General features: G+C 43.9%; 1 protein-coding gene across 1 annotated transcript in view; it reads left to right on the forward strand.

Annotated features, from left to right (window-relative positions):
* CACNA2D4 (calcium voltage-gated channel auxiliary subunit alpha2delta 4) overlaps positions 1–16,645 on the forward strand; it is a 111,576-nt gene that overhangs the window by 26,266 nt on the left and 68,665 nt on the right. The window contains exons 9-18 of the mRNA XM_030322829.1: positions 505–579; positions 1,490–1,579; positions 1,689–1,802; positions 2,279–2,357; positions 3,840–3,973; positions 5,718–5,795; positions 6,584–6,664; positions 7,227–7,301; positions 10,407–10,493; positions 11,036–11,107. Of these exons, the coding sequence (XP_030178689.1) occupies positions 505–579; positions 1,490–1,579; positions 1,689–1,802; positions 2,279–2,357; positions 3,840–3,973; positions 5,718–5,795; positions 6,584–6,664; positions 7,227–7,301; positions 10,407–10,493; positions 11,036–11,107 (885 nt within the window). The remainder of the gene's footprint in view (positions 1–504; positions 580–1,489; positions 1,580–1,688; positions 1,803–2,278; positions 2,358–3,839; positions 3,974–5,717; positions 5,796–6,583; positions 6,665–7,226; positions 7,302–10,406; positions 10,494–11,035; positions 11,108–16,645) is intronic.

Raw genomic sequence — 16,645 nt, forward strand, 5'->3', positions numbered from 1 at the left:
TATAGGGAAATGGAGAGATTAAGAAAAAGAGGGCAGTAGTCATTCATTTCCCCCCTTCCCATTCCCTGTTGACAGCTAGAGGATCTTGATCATAAATGCAAGACAAAAGGTAAAAGAATTCAGTTCCTAATCCCTATACCCAGGCATTGGGGAGGGGTCAGAACATAGAAGAACTAGAAGGCTCTGGGATTCTTGTGGAAGGCACTTTGTCTTGTCCTAAGGGCGGAGACCAAAGGAATTCTCTCAGTGCCTTCAGGTTCTCTGTGTATTCTAGGAGATGGACATCACTCAGCCATCTGAGAAGACCAAGACCAGGATTTGAGGAGAATTTTTAGAGTTAAAGCCCCACTGTCCTCTGTACCCCCTTCTCTCTACTCAGAAAAACTGCCAGAAGCATAGGGTACTCCAAGATGATATTACACAGGTGCCAAGTTAGCCTGTGAGTTTCCTGAGCTTCCAAACTGATCCTATCTGTTCTGCCTCCTCTGCCCCCTGCAACTACAGTACAGTGACTACATCCATTACATCGAGCCTTGTTTTAAAGGGATCCTTGTCCAGGCAGATCGGGACAATCGCGAGGTGAGTGTCCACCATAGGTGAGTGCCTGATGCTTCTGAACCCCTGCTTGATTAGGATGGTGGGCAGTCACCTGAACAGACTTCCTGACGGCCCCCTTTACTTATTCCCATTGCACTTGGAAAGAGGGAAAAGCAGTTACCCATGTAAATACCCCCAAGAAATTGCCTCATAAATATGCTGCCTACTTATCAGAATAGTGAGCAAAGAGAGACCTCCCATCCAAAGGAAATCTCACTTATTCAGAACTGCTTTTTCACTCTGTGGATTATCCATGACTCAGTTTCCCTCTTTGCCTCCTCTGTGGGTCTTTCCACTGTATCAGTCCTCATGAAGAACTTCCCCAAAAGGAAGAGAAGTTCAAACCCATTGGATTGAGTCTTTCTCAAAGGCCAAGGAGGAGAGGATGTGGTAACTTTTTTGAAAGGAAAAGTTTGCAGGTCACAGATCCTTCTTTCTGTGACTGGAGAATTTGAGTTTGGCTTCTTCTTGAATCCCAGCCTCGGGTTGGATACTGGAGCCCCTGGCAGCCTCCATGGTTTCTTCTGTGAAATGCTCACCATTGGGTTATGTAGGTCTGGGTGCTGAGGATGCTGGGGATCTGGGCATTGGTTCCCAGCAGGTCTGCCTGAACTGTCCTCCCTGCTCTGGATGGGCTCACACTTGGCATTTCCTTCCAGTAGTGGGGATGTGTTTGCACCTAGCCACTTGCACTCTTTCTGTTTATCTTGGGGGCATTTAAGAAACATCTGTTGTAAGGTCCAGCTATGAAATTAGCTGGATCATGAAGAGATGGATTCTGTAGTCATGTTCTGGGCAAATAGCTCTAAACAGCCTCTGAAATTAAGACCACAGATGAAGGTTCCTTGGCCATCAATCCACTGACTCTCCTCTAATTTCTTACCCATGATAGCATTTCAAACAGCTGGTAGATGAGCTGATGGTCAAGGGTGTGGGGGTCGTGAACCAAGCCTTGACTGAAGCCTTCCAGATCCTGAAGCAGGTACCGACACCTGGTGAAGCTCCAGGAGAGTAAAGGGTTAGGAGACAGGGTGGAGGTGTGGGGGGGACAGTTGGGCTGTAGTCATGTTACCTGTCCTTTCCCCACACAGTTCCAAGAGGCCCGGCAAGGAAGCCTCTGCAACCAGGCCATCATGCTGATCACCGATGGGGCTGTGGAAGACTATGAGCCAGTATTTGAGAAGTACAACTGGCCTGACCGCAAGGTTACCCTTCTGGTGGAAGTCAAGGGGGCAGGGGAAGGGGCCAAGGGAAGCATTCTCTTACTGCCTGCATAGGATAACTAGTGGTGCCAAGAAAAACCAGGCCTGCCCTGAGTTCAAATGTCCTGCTCCATTAGACACATTAGTAAATGTCCCAGATTGGTGTTCCAAAATTATGGTGACCCTAGGCACAGAGGACTCATGTGAGAGAGTGTTCTGGGTGAGAGACCAGATGTGGTGTTCAGATGAAAACTGTCAGGCTGTGACCCTCCACGCTATACCTGGCTCACATTACCATGGTCCTGGCAAGTCCCATTGCTGCCTAGGCCTCAGGGTCCTTTCTGGTCAAAAGCATGAGAGTGGAGAATTCAAAGTCAGCAAAATGCTTGACCTGACATCCAAGACTCACATAAATAATATTAACACTACTTATGGCCAGGATCTATGTCTGCTGAGTGTATCTGTGTCTTGTGGATTAGGTTCGAGTTTTCACTTATCTGATTGGAAGAGAAGTGACTTTTGCTGACCGCATGAAGTGGATTGCATGCAACAACAAAGGTAAGTGGTGTGTGAGCAGAGCTGCTTACAGCCTGCACCCAGTCATCGGAGGTTCTGAGCCATGGCTCCTGTATTGAGGCCTTACAGAGGTACTGTGTCAAGATAACAGTATCTGCCCCTCCTTCTAACTTGGAAAAATCTAGACAAAATGTAGATTGCCCCAGGAAACCTTGAGTAAATACATGATTACCCCTGCAGGACTCTAACTTATAAAGTCACCTGAAATGAAACTGAGAGGTCATCTGTCCAGTGTTTGCAGAAGAGAAAATTCTCTCTTCAAATAAAGCCTGTATGAATCATAATACAGACAGAGTGATGCAGGGGTGAGACCTACAGTTTAAATGTCAGTTCTTTTTGATGTCTAGCCTCCATTCCTCTGTTGCAAATTAAGTCCATTTACTTTGGTTCTGCTTCTAGACAAAGCAGAGGGTCATAATTTTCTTTAGAATAATGTTTTGGGTGCAGTCCTCATCTGTCTCTGGCCAGAGCCAAAGATCTGGGCTGTGCAATGCCAACTTGGTCCCTATTGATTCGACCAAAGTTTATTGAGAAAGTACTGTTGTGCCTGGCAAAGTTTCCAAATTGTGATCAGGATGGACTCAGTCTTGCTCTTGTTGCTGTCCAGCAGAGCAAACAGACAAATCAGCCATCAGTGGTGATATAAACTGTAAGGGCAGAGGGGCACAGGCCTTACAGGGGCTGGGAGAGTGATGGGAGAGGCACTTCCCCCATTTGGAGGTGGCAGGGAGGGCTTCCTAAAGGAAGAAGTGTCTATGCTGAGATATAGAGAATGGTAGGAGTCAGCCAACATAGAGAGCATTAAAGAGTGTTCCAGAGAGAGTGAAGATCATGTTCAAAGGGTCTGAGATAAGAGCATGCTGGGAATGGAAAGCAGTTTCACTTTTTTGGAGGGTGGAATGAATGTTTTGTGGGAAGTGATGCACAATGAGACCAGACAGGTAAACATGTATTAAGGCATTCAGAGCCTTATAAGCCATTTGCTCTTTTAAATATCACTGTGGCTACAACCAAAAGTCTATAGCACCCCTCCCTGTAAACAAGGAAGGACAGTAGTCAGAGATAGGGGGGTTAGGGGACACCAAGCTACTGTCTTAGACTGGACCCCAATACAGAGCTGCCTGCAGGAGGGGGTGCTCTTGGGAGATGACCCTGTAAGGAAGTGAGGAGGGCATAATCATGAGAGGGAAAAAGAGCCACAAGGCCCCTGCTGCTCCTGTAGCATTTCTGGACTGAGAGGTCCCCCCACAGTTCTCCCAGATTAAGGCAGCACCACTGGCCTCCAGCTGCCCGCGGGAAAGGACACAACCTTGGGGGAAGTAGTTCCCTGTGGCCCAGGGCAGCTCCCAGTGAGAGCCCAACCTGTAAGCTGAGAGCAGCTGGGGGAGCATTTGTGGGCCCTGCAGAGTGATTCCAAGTTGAACCCCCAGCTTTTCACAACCACACAACCCTTTCCTCTGCCAGGCTACTATACACAGATCTCCACACTGGCAGATGCACAGGAGAACGTGATGGAGTACCTGCACGTGCTCAGCCGCCCCATGGTCATCAACCATGACCATGACATCACCTGGACAGAAGCCTACATGGACAGCAAGGTAGGGGCCTGACCCTGCTCCAGAGTTAGGGGCCCCAGGGAGTAATAGGTAACTTCCTGGGTCAGGAGAGTGGTGAGCAGAGCACCTCCTCAGGAGATGGCGTGAAGGGGTGAATACCTTCAGCCCACTAGAAGACCCATTGTCTGTATGCTACCCCCAGAGGCCCAGAAACCCCGTGAGCAGACATGCCCAAGGCTATTCTCCATGGATAGAACCCCTTTTCTCCAGACTTGTGCCTCCCTTCTTCCCATTGTCCTCACCTCCCTCATTGTTCTTCTCTCCTACCTGTTTCAGGAAGAAAGGTAGCCAACCAGTAATTCAAGATACTATGGCTTCATCAGGTGCTCCCCTTCCTGCACTTTCAGAGACTGCCTGTGGGTTGCAGTGGTTTACACAAAGGAATAGATAGCCAAAGTAGATGAGATGTGTGGGGGCAAGAGGGACCTTCCTGGCACTTTTCAAATCATATCACATACATAGCCACCTGCTTCAGTGGTAAAGTCTCAGACTGGGATTGAGAGAGACCTGAACATAGTGGCTTAAATAAGAGAAAAGTGTACTTCTCTCTCATGTAAAAGAACTTTAGAGGTGGCATCCCAGAGCTGATGAGGAGCTTCCTGGTCATCAGGGACCCAGGCTGCTTCTTGCATCTCCTTGGTCAACCCCAGGGTCCTCCTGGTTCCAGTAGCTACTAAAACATTAGTTAACTGAAACTACTCACTTTCAGAAAATCTTACTTCCAAACTCTAAAGTGAAAAATCAGATAAGGAAGGGGAAGAGACTTGATGGTTAATGATCTATGCATAGTATAATGAATATAGACATTATCTTACTATAATTATGTAATGTAAATAACATCACTACAATGGCAATCATGTGACAATATGTAAATGTATCAAAGCAACACCATAAGTTTACACAATATTATATGTCAAATATATTCAATTTTTTAAAAGTTATTCATTCTCTAAGAAAGTATACTATAGACTTCCATGGCTCAGCACCCTCCTTTGGTTGATCCTGATGAAGATCACACATATTAAACATACCTGTGCATGCCACCTGTGAGGACCTATCTTCATGATAAAGTGGGGTGCTTGTGCAGAGCCCCTTCCAAGGAGGCTGAAGGGGGCTGCACAATGAGATGAGGCAGTCTGGGAGGAGGGCCATTTGGGAGGTGTGGAATGATGTGGCTCTGGTGTTCTGAGTGACGAAGAGGTTGTGGGTCTGTCCCATGTGTGTTGGGAGTGACCCTGAGGTCAGCTACAACTATGCCTGCCCTTGAGCTATGCTTCCTCATGCATGTGCTTGTGTTTGTGGGTGGCTCTGTGTCAATGTCCTTCTCCCTCTTAACTGCCCTGGGCTGTCATTTGGATCCATAGCAGAGATTTCTGGGCAGGTGTGTGATGTGCCCCTTCCATGGCTCATGCTCATCGTTGGCATGGCCAAGACAAGAGTACTTCATGAGCATGTTTGGGAGCTGGGTTGTGGGCTCTGGAGTTTTGACACTTGTCCTGGTTTAGGACTATCGTTGCTAAGAGACACTGGCCTGGTCCCCTTTCCAGCCCACCTCTCTCCTTCAGCATTTCTGCCAGCTGTCCTTTTGCAGAGAAGGGGAACCTCACTTGTGGTTTCGTCTTCCTGTTGGAAGGTGACACTTCAGCGATAGTTGACATTGGTGACTGTGGGTCCTCCACACTATGGATTCTGAGATCTCTGTCCTTTGCTCTTTCCTCCCTGGCAGTTATTCACTTCACAGGCACAGAGCTTGATGCTCCTCACCACTGTGGCCATGCCAGTCTTCAGCAAGAAGAATGAAACGGTGAGTGGCTGCTCTCTGAGAAGTTCTAGCAGATTTTAAAAGTTGGAGTCCCTGGCTGGCATCATTAGACCAATGGTTCTTGATTGGATGGGCATCAGAACCACCTCAGAAGGGTTTTATATTCAGATTCCAAGCCCTATGCCCAACCATTTATATCAGAATCTCTTGGTTGGGAGGGGAGTGAGGGTGGGAGGTGGAGTGGGGTCCATATTTCCCAAACTCACCCCTTGATTCTGCTTAGTCATTTTGGGGTTGTCTTATTTCTCTGCACGTGGGACCACTGTCCTGAGGATATAAGGCTAGAAAAGTCACCTGCCAACTTTCTGGCAAAACAACACTTAGCCTACCAGTTTGGACAGCCTCTAATTTGTAAAGGCCTCTGGTAAAGGACTTTCTAGAACCTTCCATCCTCTATCTGGTCAGAAAATGTTTCCTTATAGGCCTTGTGTGTTCAGAGCATCCATAGATTATGGTCCTTCAGATTCTGATACTCAGCCTCTGCTATGAAAATTAATATTTTATTCAACTTTGTATTTCTTTTAAATATTATGATTTAAATATTAATACTGGAAATTAATCTTCCCTGCAGCTGAGATTTCTCCTGGGGCCTCTTCCGGTAGGTTCTAGATTTTTATTCCAGAGAGCTCAGCCTAAAATCCAACTGCAGAGGAAGGGTCATATAAGGAAGTGGCTTATATCTTCCAGGTTCTGGGAAGGCCAAGGGTCCAGTCCAGCCCTGTGCACAGGGAAGCCTGGCCTCCCCCTGAACCAGGTATTTTTCTTTCCAGCGATCCCATGGCATTCTTCTGGGTGTGGTGGGCTCTGATGTGGCCCTGAGAGAGCTGATGAAACTGGCACCCCGGTACAAGGTGAGCCTGGATCAGATGCCTGAGTGGGGGGTCACAGGCTCCCTGGGAGCTGTGCTACCAGGCTCAGGAGTCTTTTTGCAGGCATTGCAGCCAAGCCCAGAGTTGGGATGGGGCCCCTCAATCCCACCCCACAGAGAAGTACAGGCACTGAACCTGGTGGCAGTGGTTTGGATTTCTGGGACCCTGTGTCACCACCAGCTCTGACTTGCTCTGTGGGCTTCAGAAAGTTCTTTCCCTTCCTGGTGCCTCAGTTTTCAATCTGCTCCTCCATGCCATGCAGTCCTGTTTGGGGAACAAATGAGATTAAATCATCAAAGCACCTAGATAGAGCATGTGATGGGGAAGAGGCTGAGTAATGATATGCATTATTGTGGCTGCTACAAACATTAAAACTTAGAAAGGAATTCAGAATCAATGGCTAGAAGCAGTTATATTCTTATTTGAAAAACTCACTGCTGTGAGCTGCCATCTTTAATAGTCCTGCAATCCAACCCTCACCCAGCTCCAGTTCTCCAGCCCAAACAACAGGTCTGACGCCCCTCAATCCCTGTTGTTTTGGCAGCTCGGAGTGCATGGATATGCCTTTTTGAACACTAACAATGGCTACATTCTCTCACATCCTGACCTCCGACCCCTGGTAGGTACAGATCTTACTTGCATTGGGATCTTAACTATATGGGATTTGGGGACAGTTCATAAAATCAGTTAAAACAATGAACATACATTGGGCTCCATTTAAGAACCCAATGGATAATATAAGAAAAAAAATTTAAGTCATGGTTTCCGTCTTCAAACTGTTTGTAATCTAGCAGGAAAGACAAAACAAAAAAATAGGTGAACTGATTAATGAACAGTCCAGAAAGCATATAATGAAATGTGCAGTTTTCCCTGAAGGACAAGCTTCCACTTACATTCCTGTCACTGCCTCAGTTGATCCACACTCCTCTTGGAGTCTTACAGTGGTATCAGCAGAACTCCAGGGACTGCCCCCTCCTCAAGGGGGTGTGAACATTGAGTTAACAATAAAAATGGCAAGGGAAGAGTCTCATGAGAGGTGGGGGGGAGGGGCAGTAAAACTGAGGCTCCCCAGCGTTTGTCTTGGGATGATATGTTCCTTAGCACTCCTGCCTCCTTCCTAGCTCACTCCATCCTGATGCATGGGGCTGGGAACATTTTCACGTGCATTCAACAGAACAACTGATGACCAAAAAATTTGCATCATTCTATCTAAAAGTTCTGCCTCCAGGGCTAGGGGCTCCCTGATGCCTCTGGTCTGGGCACTTGGCTGCTATTGATGACAATGGCCACACCTTTCAGTGTGATTGTTCAGGGAAGTAGGAAGAAGGCAGTTAAGTCCTACAGGAACCATAGCCCTTTCCCCTTAAAGTCTCACACTAAATTGAAATGGCAGCTGAAGACAATACCAAGCAGAGCATCTTTGTGAGAACTTACTAAGGGGCTCATCTGCCCCAGGTACCACTTGAAGAAATCATTCTAAGCCAAATTCCATTTCAATTTGGTTCAGATAGATACTGAGTGTCCATAAAGCAACTGACTGAGCTATTTAAGGCAAAATATAGAAGTTCATAGTAGAGATCAGGGCACACTGGAAGCCATGTTGTCTTCCCAATTCAGACTCTACTGGGCAAGCATCTGAACCCATAATGGGTCACTGACCTCTACCAGTGGGTTCTATAGGGAGCATTCCCAGTGGCAATAAGATGATTCACTAGGAAAAAAAAATAATATGTCAATCATGGAGCTGACTTGTAAAATTGAAGGGCAATGGTCAGAAACTCATCGGTCACCATCTATATAATCTAGATGAATATAAGACTTCAACCAATCAATTAATATTGTGGACCTACTGGGTGCCTGACCGTATAACACTCTGGGAATACTATAAACAGAAGGCTATGTCTAATTAAGGAAATAGAGTATACACAAATAGACTTGAACAAATGAAATGATTAGAGAAAAATAGCATGTAGAATATTATTACATAACAAACATTATTATGTAAAGCCACCATGATGAGATTCCTAAGGAAAGCACTATCAATTTGTGGTAGGTATTAAGAAGAATAACAGTGAAGTTAAAAAATAAAAATAATAGAAGATTTGCCTAGTAATAAACTGAAAGTGGATCAAGAGCCATACTTCTGGCCTGAAATCTCTCTGTCTGTGCTCCAAGTTATACAAAGTAGAACTGTGGTTTTAATAAAATGAGCTAAAGATGATCTTTCATGTATCATCAGGAATTAGAAAATAGAAATGAATGACGAGTATTGCACCTTACTCAAAAGAAACAGATCTGGTGTAAAATATGGCAGGGCAGTGCTGTTTGCTATAAGCACAGCATCACCAAGGCCAAGAACAGAAGCATCATCCAAGCATGGGTGCAGAGAAAAAGAGAAGAATGAAAGAATACTACTGGGGCCATTATCATGCAAATCTCCCAGAAACAAGGTGACACTTTCTTGAAAAAAGAAAAAACTGGCAGAAGCAAGATACACAGTGATAGGGGACTTCAGTCTTTTAAGCATCTTCAGGGCCCCATTCTGCTAAAAGTAGACCCTCTGATTAATTCTTAATTTACCCTGACAATAAACCATCCTGTTTCCTTTTTTGATCTATTATTAAACTAAACCTGGGAAGTGCTGCCAACCTAGTAGCAGATACCTTGACAATATCTGTCTTGGTATCAGAGAGAGGGTGGCAGGGAGAGATGGAAGTCAGGGCCAAGAAACAACAACATTCAAAGACTTGATTAATGGCTCTATGTCAAGCTGGAGGGAGGTCTTTATTAGGCACTGTAGAATCTGCCTGTCCTTGGCTTTGTCCCATTCAAGAATTCAATCAACAAGATGAAAACATAGAAATCAGATGACACCAAGTCTGGAAGGTGTGGATAATACATTAAGGGAGGAAATTAGTATTCAGGCAGTATTATAAACAATGGGCTGAAACTAACAAGATGAATATATTAGGATGCATGGAAAGTTCTGCAAAATATTCAATGCTCAAGCATAATATTGAAAAGATGCAATTTAACAGTGTACCGTGTGAGGAAGGCCAAGGGCACTTAACTGACTGAAAACTCTATTTGGGCCATTAGGGCAGTGTAGCTGCCCTGAAAATCCAGTAGAATCAGAGGCAGCAGTCAAAGCCATATGATATTTTGGTCCACACAGGTCACACCCACACTACACTGGTCAGAACCCCATCTAAAATATTGACTTTCATCCTGGGCACTTCATTTTGGGAATGACATGGACAAAGTAGAGCATATTCAGAGGGACCTGAGGGATCTACAACCTGAGAATGTTTAGCTTATAGAAGTGAAGTCAGGAGTAACAAGCACCTTCCAAACCTTTAGAGTTGTCAGGTGGAAAACATTATGTGCAGCTCCAGGGAAAGAATAAGACCAATGGGTAAAAGTAACAAGGAGCCAGATTTCAGCTCTGTATGGGGAAGAGCTTTCTAACGATTTAGAGCTGTCCAAAACCAAAACAGGCTGACTCACAAAATAGGGAGCTCCTCATCATGGGAAATACTCAGAGGCCGTGAGACCATCTGTCACAAATGTTGGGAAGGGAAATGCTGCATCAGCTGGAAGGTTGACCCAGATAACCTTTAAAGAATCACTGAGATTCTTTGATTTTATGAATATATCTGTAAGGCTTTATAGCAGGGCCTTATGTTTTAACCTCATGTCTTTCTTCATGACCTGCCCACTCCAGTACAGAGATGGGAAGAAACTCAAACCCAAACCTAACTACAACAGCGTGGATCTCTCTGAAGTGGAGTGGGAAGACCGAGCTGAAACTGTGAGTGGGGGAAGCAGGAGAAATAGAAGCTGGTGTAGCTCTACAGCCAGTACTCAGGCCAGCTGTGGGGCCATGAGCTCTGAGACCACCCTGTTCCTCCCCATGGAGGCTTTCCAAGTCCAGACCAGAAGCAGTTCTGTATTACTGCTGTAATAACATAGCAGTATCTTACTGAATCCCAGGGGGTGCTGAGGCTGAATGAGCCATGTCTGTAAACCACAGAGGCTGAGCTCCAGTGGTATTTCATTCTGACTTTTGGGGTCAATAGCTCATTCAGAAAAAATTGTGTCTCAGTAATATGGCACTATGTTCTCTCATACATCAGTGTACTTGGGAGCATTATCTCGGTGAATGTCTGGAACTATAAGCGGAGTGGAACCTAGAATCATATCTATGTTCACTCCTGTGTATTCTGCTTAAAGGAAAAAGGGAAGAACTGAAACTATTCCTAGGGATCACCTCCAGTCTGGTCAATAAAGCTCAGTGCCTTCTGCCCTCCAGTGTGAGCCAGGGAACTAATACCATTATCTTTCCTCTTGAAGCTGAGAACAGCCATGATCAATGGGGAAACAGGGTCTCTCTCTATGGACGTGAAGGTTCCACTGGACAAAGGGGTAAGGTGCTCGAAGGAAAGAACCAGGGTCTGGTACCAGGAAGGCAGCTTCCCAGTTGCTTGAGATTTGGGGAGGTGACAAGGGACTTTGACCTAGCTTAATTAGAGCTTAAGTCTTGAGTGCATGCTGTAGTCTATGGGGCTTGACTAGAGAGTATATCCAAAATGTGCATCAACCCCAGAGAAACATCAGGCCACAAAATGATCAGTTCTTTGGAGACTACCAAGAGAAGCAGTAGGTTTAGCTCAAGGCATTTACAACACTTTTTTCTTCCTGATGCTGCCTGCTATTTGGCTTTTTTGTTGTTTGTTATGGAAAGGGGAAAAGCGACAGTTAATTTTATAAATTGTTAGCAACTCTTGAAATCGTGTTATATGGGAAGAGGTTGAAAATAATTGCCACTCCTTAGAGCTGATTTTCATCCACTGTAACCACAGATAGTCAAGAATCAATACACTCACTGATGCCATTGCTGTCTTCCCAGATCTACACATCATTTATAAAAGATCATTTCATCTTCTCATTTAAAAGGTTCCACTGCATTTGTGGTGAATTTTCATTGTCCCTTGACATATTTACAAATGTCACCTCCTCCCTCACAACCACCCCCACCTCCTCCTCTTGTTGCCCATCTGCCTCAGCTAAAAGAACACAGGCATCTGTCTGCAACAATTAGACCCAAGTTCTTCCACAAACACAAACCTCCATGGAAGCCAAACAAGAAAGCATTGGAAAGGAAAAGCAATTCATTGCATTCCCTTTAGACACATGGGCTGAATTTCACTGGGACCAGTATCTGATTTCTGTGGCAGTTGCCTGCTTTTTATAAGCTCTCGGCTGAGAAGAGCCTCCTTTAGGCAGACTGGACAATATCAATGATGTCACCAGTTATAGCAGCTCTTTCTCCTGATCCAAAAGAGTAAAGGTTTCTTCCATGTACCTCCACCTTTATCCCAACAGACTCCTGCTTACATGCATGAAGGAGCTCTTCCTTAGCCCAGCCCAACCAAAACATTTCAGGTAGCTATAATGAAAATTTTAACATGCACATGGCAGACAGCAACTCCCAGATAGATTGGAATATAGCTATACTATATCTAATTCAGACTGACTTACAAAGTAGGTACAGTGTGTCTTCTATTCTTTCCTCCCAGTGCCCAATGTTCTCATGCTGCCTTCACACTTCTCAAAGCTACCAATTGAGCAAGAGTTCTAACCAGATCCAGACAGTCTGAACTTCTCAAATTTCTGCCCATCCCTTTGAAATGTGTTCATTGCTGATAATAAACCATCCAGGTCAAATGTGCTATTTAACAAAAGCTTCCAGACATGTGGGTGCTTTAACATGAAATAGAGTGATGCTGATCATGATCATGATATAATGCACATTTCATAGCACATAGGTGTTCATGCCTTACTACTACTAATAATAATAATAGTGGTAGCTAACATTTATTTGAAACTCGACTAAGCATGTTATAAGTATTCACTTAACATTCACAATCCTATGAAGTATATACTATCCTATCCCCATTTTATAAATGAGGAAATTTAGAGAGGCTAAAAACTTGCCCAGTCATCTAGATGATTAATTGCAAAGCCCTCATGTGTCTGATTCTAGACCACACACTCTTTTTTTTTTCTGAGAGAGAGAGAGAGAGAGAGAGAGAGAGATTGAGAGAGAGAATCTTAAGCAGGCTCCGCACCCAGACTGGAGCCCGACATGGAGCTTGATTCCACGACCCTGGGATCGTGACCTGAGCTGATTTCAAGAGTCAGATGCTTAACCAACTGAGCCACTTAGGCACCCCTAGACCCCACACTCTTAACCACTAATGTTTAAGGCTTTTTTGTAGGAGTAGCCCTGAATTCTCTACTCACTCTCCAGCCTTAAAGACTTCCCAAGAGTCTCTTTAGAATTCTGTTTCCATCTTTAAAATTCATTGTCTTCTCCTCTCCCTCCACCTCATTATATCATAACTCAACTCTAATCTTTCATCTCTTTACTTCCATGCTCAGAAGCCATCACACCTGCACTGTGTGTGTAGGACATTTTGCTATGTGGCCACTACTGTGGTATCCAGCCTCCTGCTGCTCTGATCTATTATGAGGCCACTCTGCGATGTTGTTACATTTTTTTCACTACCAATTGCTCTGTCTGCCCAATGTGTCTTCTCTTTTTAAGAGTCACAGACAGTTCCATTGTTTTCTCGCCTGCCACTCTATCCCATCCTTCGCAGCTCAGTGGTGTGTCTCACCTCACAAACTCGTTCCTCACTAGAAACACTCTTCATATCTAGGCCAAGGGAAGCTTTCTTAAAGCATTGTGGGAATATCTGTCATCATTCAAGCCATCCTTCTGGCAGGTGTAGTTTGTTTTGTTGTTTTCTCTAGGGGATTTTACATGTATCCTTACTTCCCATGGATCAATTTAGACCTTTTTTCCTAAACACCAGACAGGTAAGTATGGTGGAATTCACAAGACAGTAATGGCAACCCAGCAAGATTTAGAGCAGGGCTGACAAACTCAAAAACCTATGGGGTCAGATAGGCTGTGTTCAGAAATGTGAGTAATAGAGACAAGCCTCAGTATTTGTGGTTCTGGGAACTGAAGAGTTACATGTATCATCTAAAGGAGACAACTAAGAATCTGTATTTTTTTAATGTGCACTTAATTCCAAAAATATTGAAAACACAATCTGGGCCTTTCAAATTGAAAGGAGTCCAGCTTTGTCTTGTAGGCCTCCTATTGGCCATTTTGATAGCTCTCTGTTTTCCCCAAAATGTGGACCAGTAATAGGTATCAAAATTTCTAAACCATCAGTAGCATCCTGGGCAGATATCCTAAGACATGTTTAAAAGAAAAGACAGGGACACCTAAGTGGCTTAGTTGAGTGTCCAACTCTTGGTTTCAGCTCAGGTCATGATCATGGGATCAAGCCCTGCATCAGGCTCCTCACTGAGCATAGAGTCTGCTTAAGAGTCTCTCTCTCTCTCTCTCTCTCTCTCTCTCTTTCTCTTTCCCTTTCTCTTTCTCTCTCCCCCACTCACACACACACTTTCAAAGAATAAAAGGAAGGAAGGAATGAAGTTCATTAGTTTAATTTAAAACTTTATTTTAAAAAAAAGAAAAAGAAAGAAAAAACAGGTAAAATATCCTGAAGTATCTTATCTGGCACGCTTTTTATCATTTTCATCTTGTTTGATAGTTTAGAACAAATAATTAGCAGTGGGAGAGAAAGAGAGACAGACAGTGTTCTTTACTAGCCTTTAGATTTTTCCAAGTTAGCCCTGCTGATGGGTGCATGGTGTGTATACACACACACACACACACACACACACACCAGCAACTGACATAGTCAGTTAGGACAGATTTGCCGCATATTCCTCCAGTACCTTCTAATCCCTATGCACTGGATTCAGGGGGGTAGCTCTGTAGCACTTTCTCATTCTCTCTGTGTGTTACACACTCACTCATTCACTTTTTTTCCAGCAAAGGAAGGCAATCTATTAAAGGAGGAGATTGTTCTGACACCTCTTTACTCATATTTTCCAAACCTCTCCAGTTCTTTCTTTCTGTTAACAAGATTCAGAGACAGCACCACTCCTCTCTTCCTTTTGCCTCAGCCTTAAAAGATTATCTCAAAGTTATGATTCAGTTATGAGGGAGCAGCTTGCAATAGACTAATTCTCCAGTATATAACAATTATAAATTTGAACAAAATATTAAAAAACAAACATTTAAGGACATGCAAAAGTGGCCAAAAGCAGGCAGAAGCAAGGGTTGAAGAAGCTTCAACCCTTGAATCAAGAGAACTACACTGGGTGAAACACACATTTATGTGTTTTTTTTTTTCTTAAGGGATGCCCCAGTCTGTTTAAATGAAATAGCTATAATTCAAGCAGAAAGCTATAGTTACCATCTTGAAGTATCAACTAACAGAACTTGGGCTCTCAGAGTGTATTGAAATGAAAGAAAATACCCTAGAAATAAGGGATCCTACAGGTGGGCTGGCCCTAATATATATAAACAAACTCCTCTCAAATTCTTGACTGACCTTAAAGTACATATACGCAGGGGAGATTCTAAGTACCCAGGGGAAAGCAACAGTTGAAAGAGTTGAAAATCAGAACAAGGATTTCAACTGTTGCCTATGGTAATGAAGACAGTTTGGAGTCTAAGTCACACCAAGGTGAAGAGGCGTGGTAAATACCTCAGGATTTTCTTTGAAAGCACAGAAGAGTTATACTTTAGGAGCAAAAACTATGTCCCAAGACCAAGAGATTCACTCTAGACCTAAAGACAAAGTTGAAACAGACCCACCCTAACAAAAATGTAAATCCAAGCCTCCACATGCTCAAGGTGATCAGCTAATTATTTATCTGCTGATTAAAATAAAAATCAACACTTGTCAGAGGAAGACAAGGTATCTCCAACCTATTCTTTACAATAGCCAGTATAACATAAAAATTAGCAGGTGCATGAAGAAAAAGGAAAATGTGACACATAGTTAAAAGAAAAAGCAGTCTTAGAAACTGACCCAGAGATGACCAGCTGTTGGATTAGAAGGACTTTATAGCAGATATAACACATTTGCACAAGGAATTAAAGGGCAGTCAGAATGAATGAATAAATGGAGAGTCTCAGCAGAGAAATGGTTGGGGTTTAATCAAAGTAGGTCCACTACAAGTGATATGAATATAGGGTTTTATTCCAGGGGTTAAACATTATGAGATTATTGCTGGTAAAGAAGTTTGTAAGGCTGGTGTCTCTGCATCTAGTGGTGAGTTTGAAGTCATCATAGGTCAGTAGGACTAGCAATTTGAAAGGAAAGCTGGATGAAATGGTGGGGTGGGGGTGGTGCAGGAGAGGGAACAAGAACAGATTGAAACCCATGAGGAAAAATAGGAAGCATAACCACAACTAAAACCCACATCTGTCTCTCACTACCTCTAATCTCAAGGATATGGGCAATCTGCAAGAAAGAGCTAATGCCATTCATGTGGAGCTGCACAGTCACCAGGCTCAGATCTCAGGAAAGCTGAAGGAGGAGATCCAGTGGCAGCTGGGGAAAGTTTCTGTTGAGAAAGCCCAGAGATCAGAGCAAGCTGCAAGTGCTCGATATGCTATACTTACCTTTAGCGTGTAAAATGGCTGCTACTTCCCTTCTGCCTTACAAATCTCATGCAAACTTCTCTCTTGGCCAGCCCTAACTTGGAACCATTCAGGGAAGTAAGTCTGGAAATGTAGATCCAGCTTAGTTAATTTGACACAGTATATAAAACCACCACAAGACCCAAGTGGAAATTCTAAAACTGATGAGTACAATATCTGAAATGAAATTTTTACTGGATGGGCTTATCAGCAGTTGGAGGAAAAAAGGACAGTGAATTTGAAGACAGATAAATAGAAATCATCCATTCTGAAGAACAAAGAAAATTTTGAAAAAATGTTTGAAAAAAAAATTATCCCTCAGTTACCTATGGTCTAGCATTATGTCCTTAGAGTCCCAGAAGAAGGGAGAAGAAATGGAACAA

Source organism: Lynx canadensis, chromosome B4, assembly GCF_007474595.2.
Source record: "Lynx canadensis isolate LIC74 chromosome B4, mLynCan4.pri.v2, whole genome shotgun sequence".
NCBI classification, from domain to species: domain Eukaryota; kingdom Metazoa; phylum Chordata; class Mammalia; order Carnivora; family Felidae; genus Lynx; species Lynx canadensis.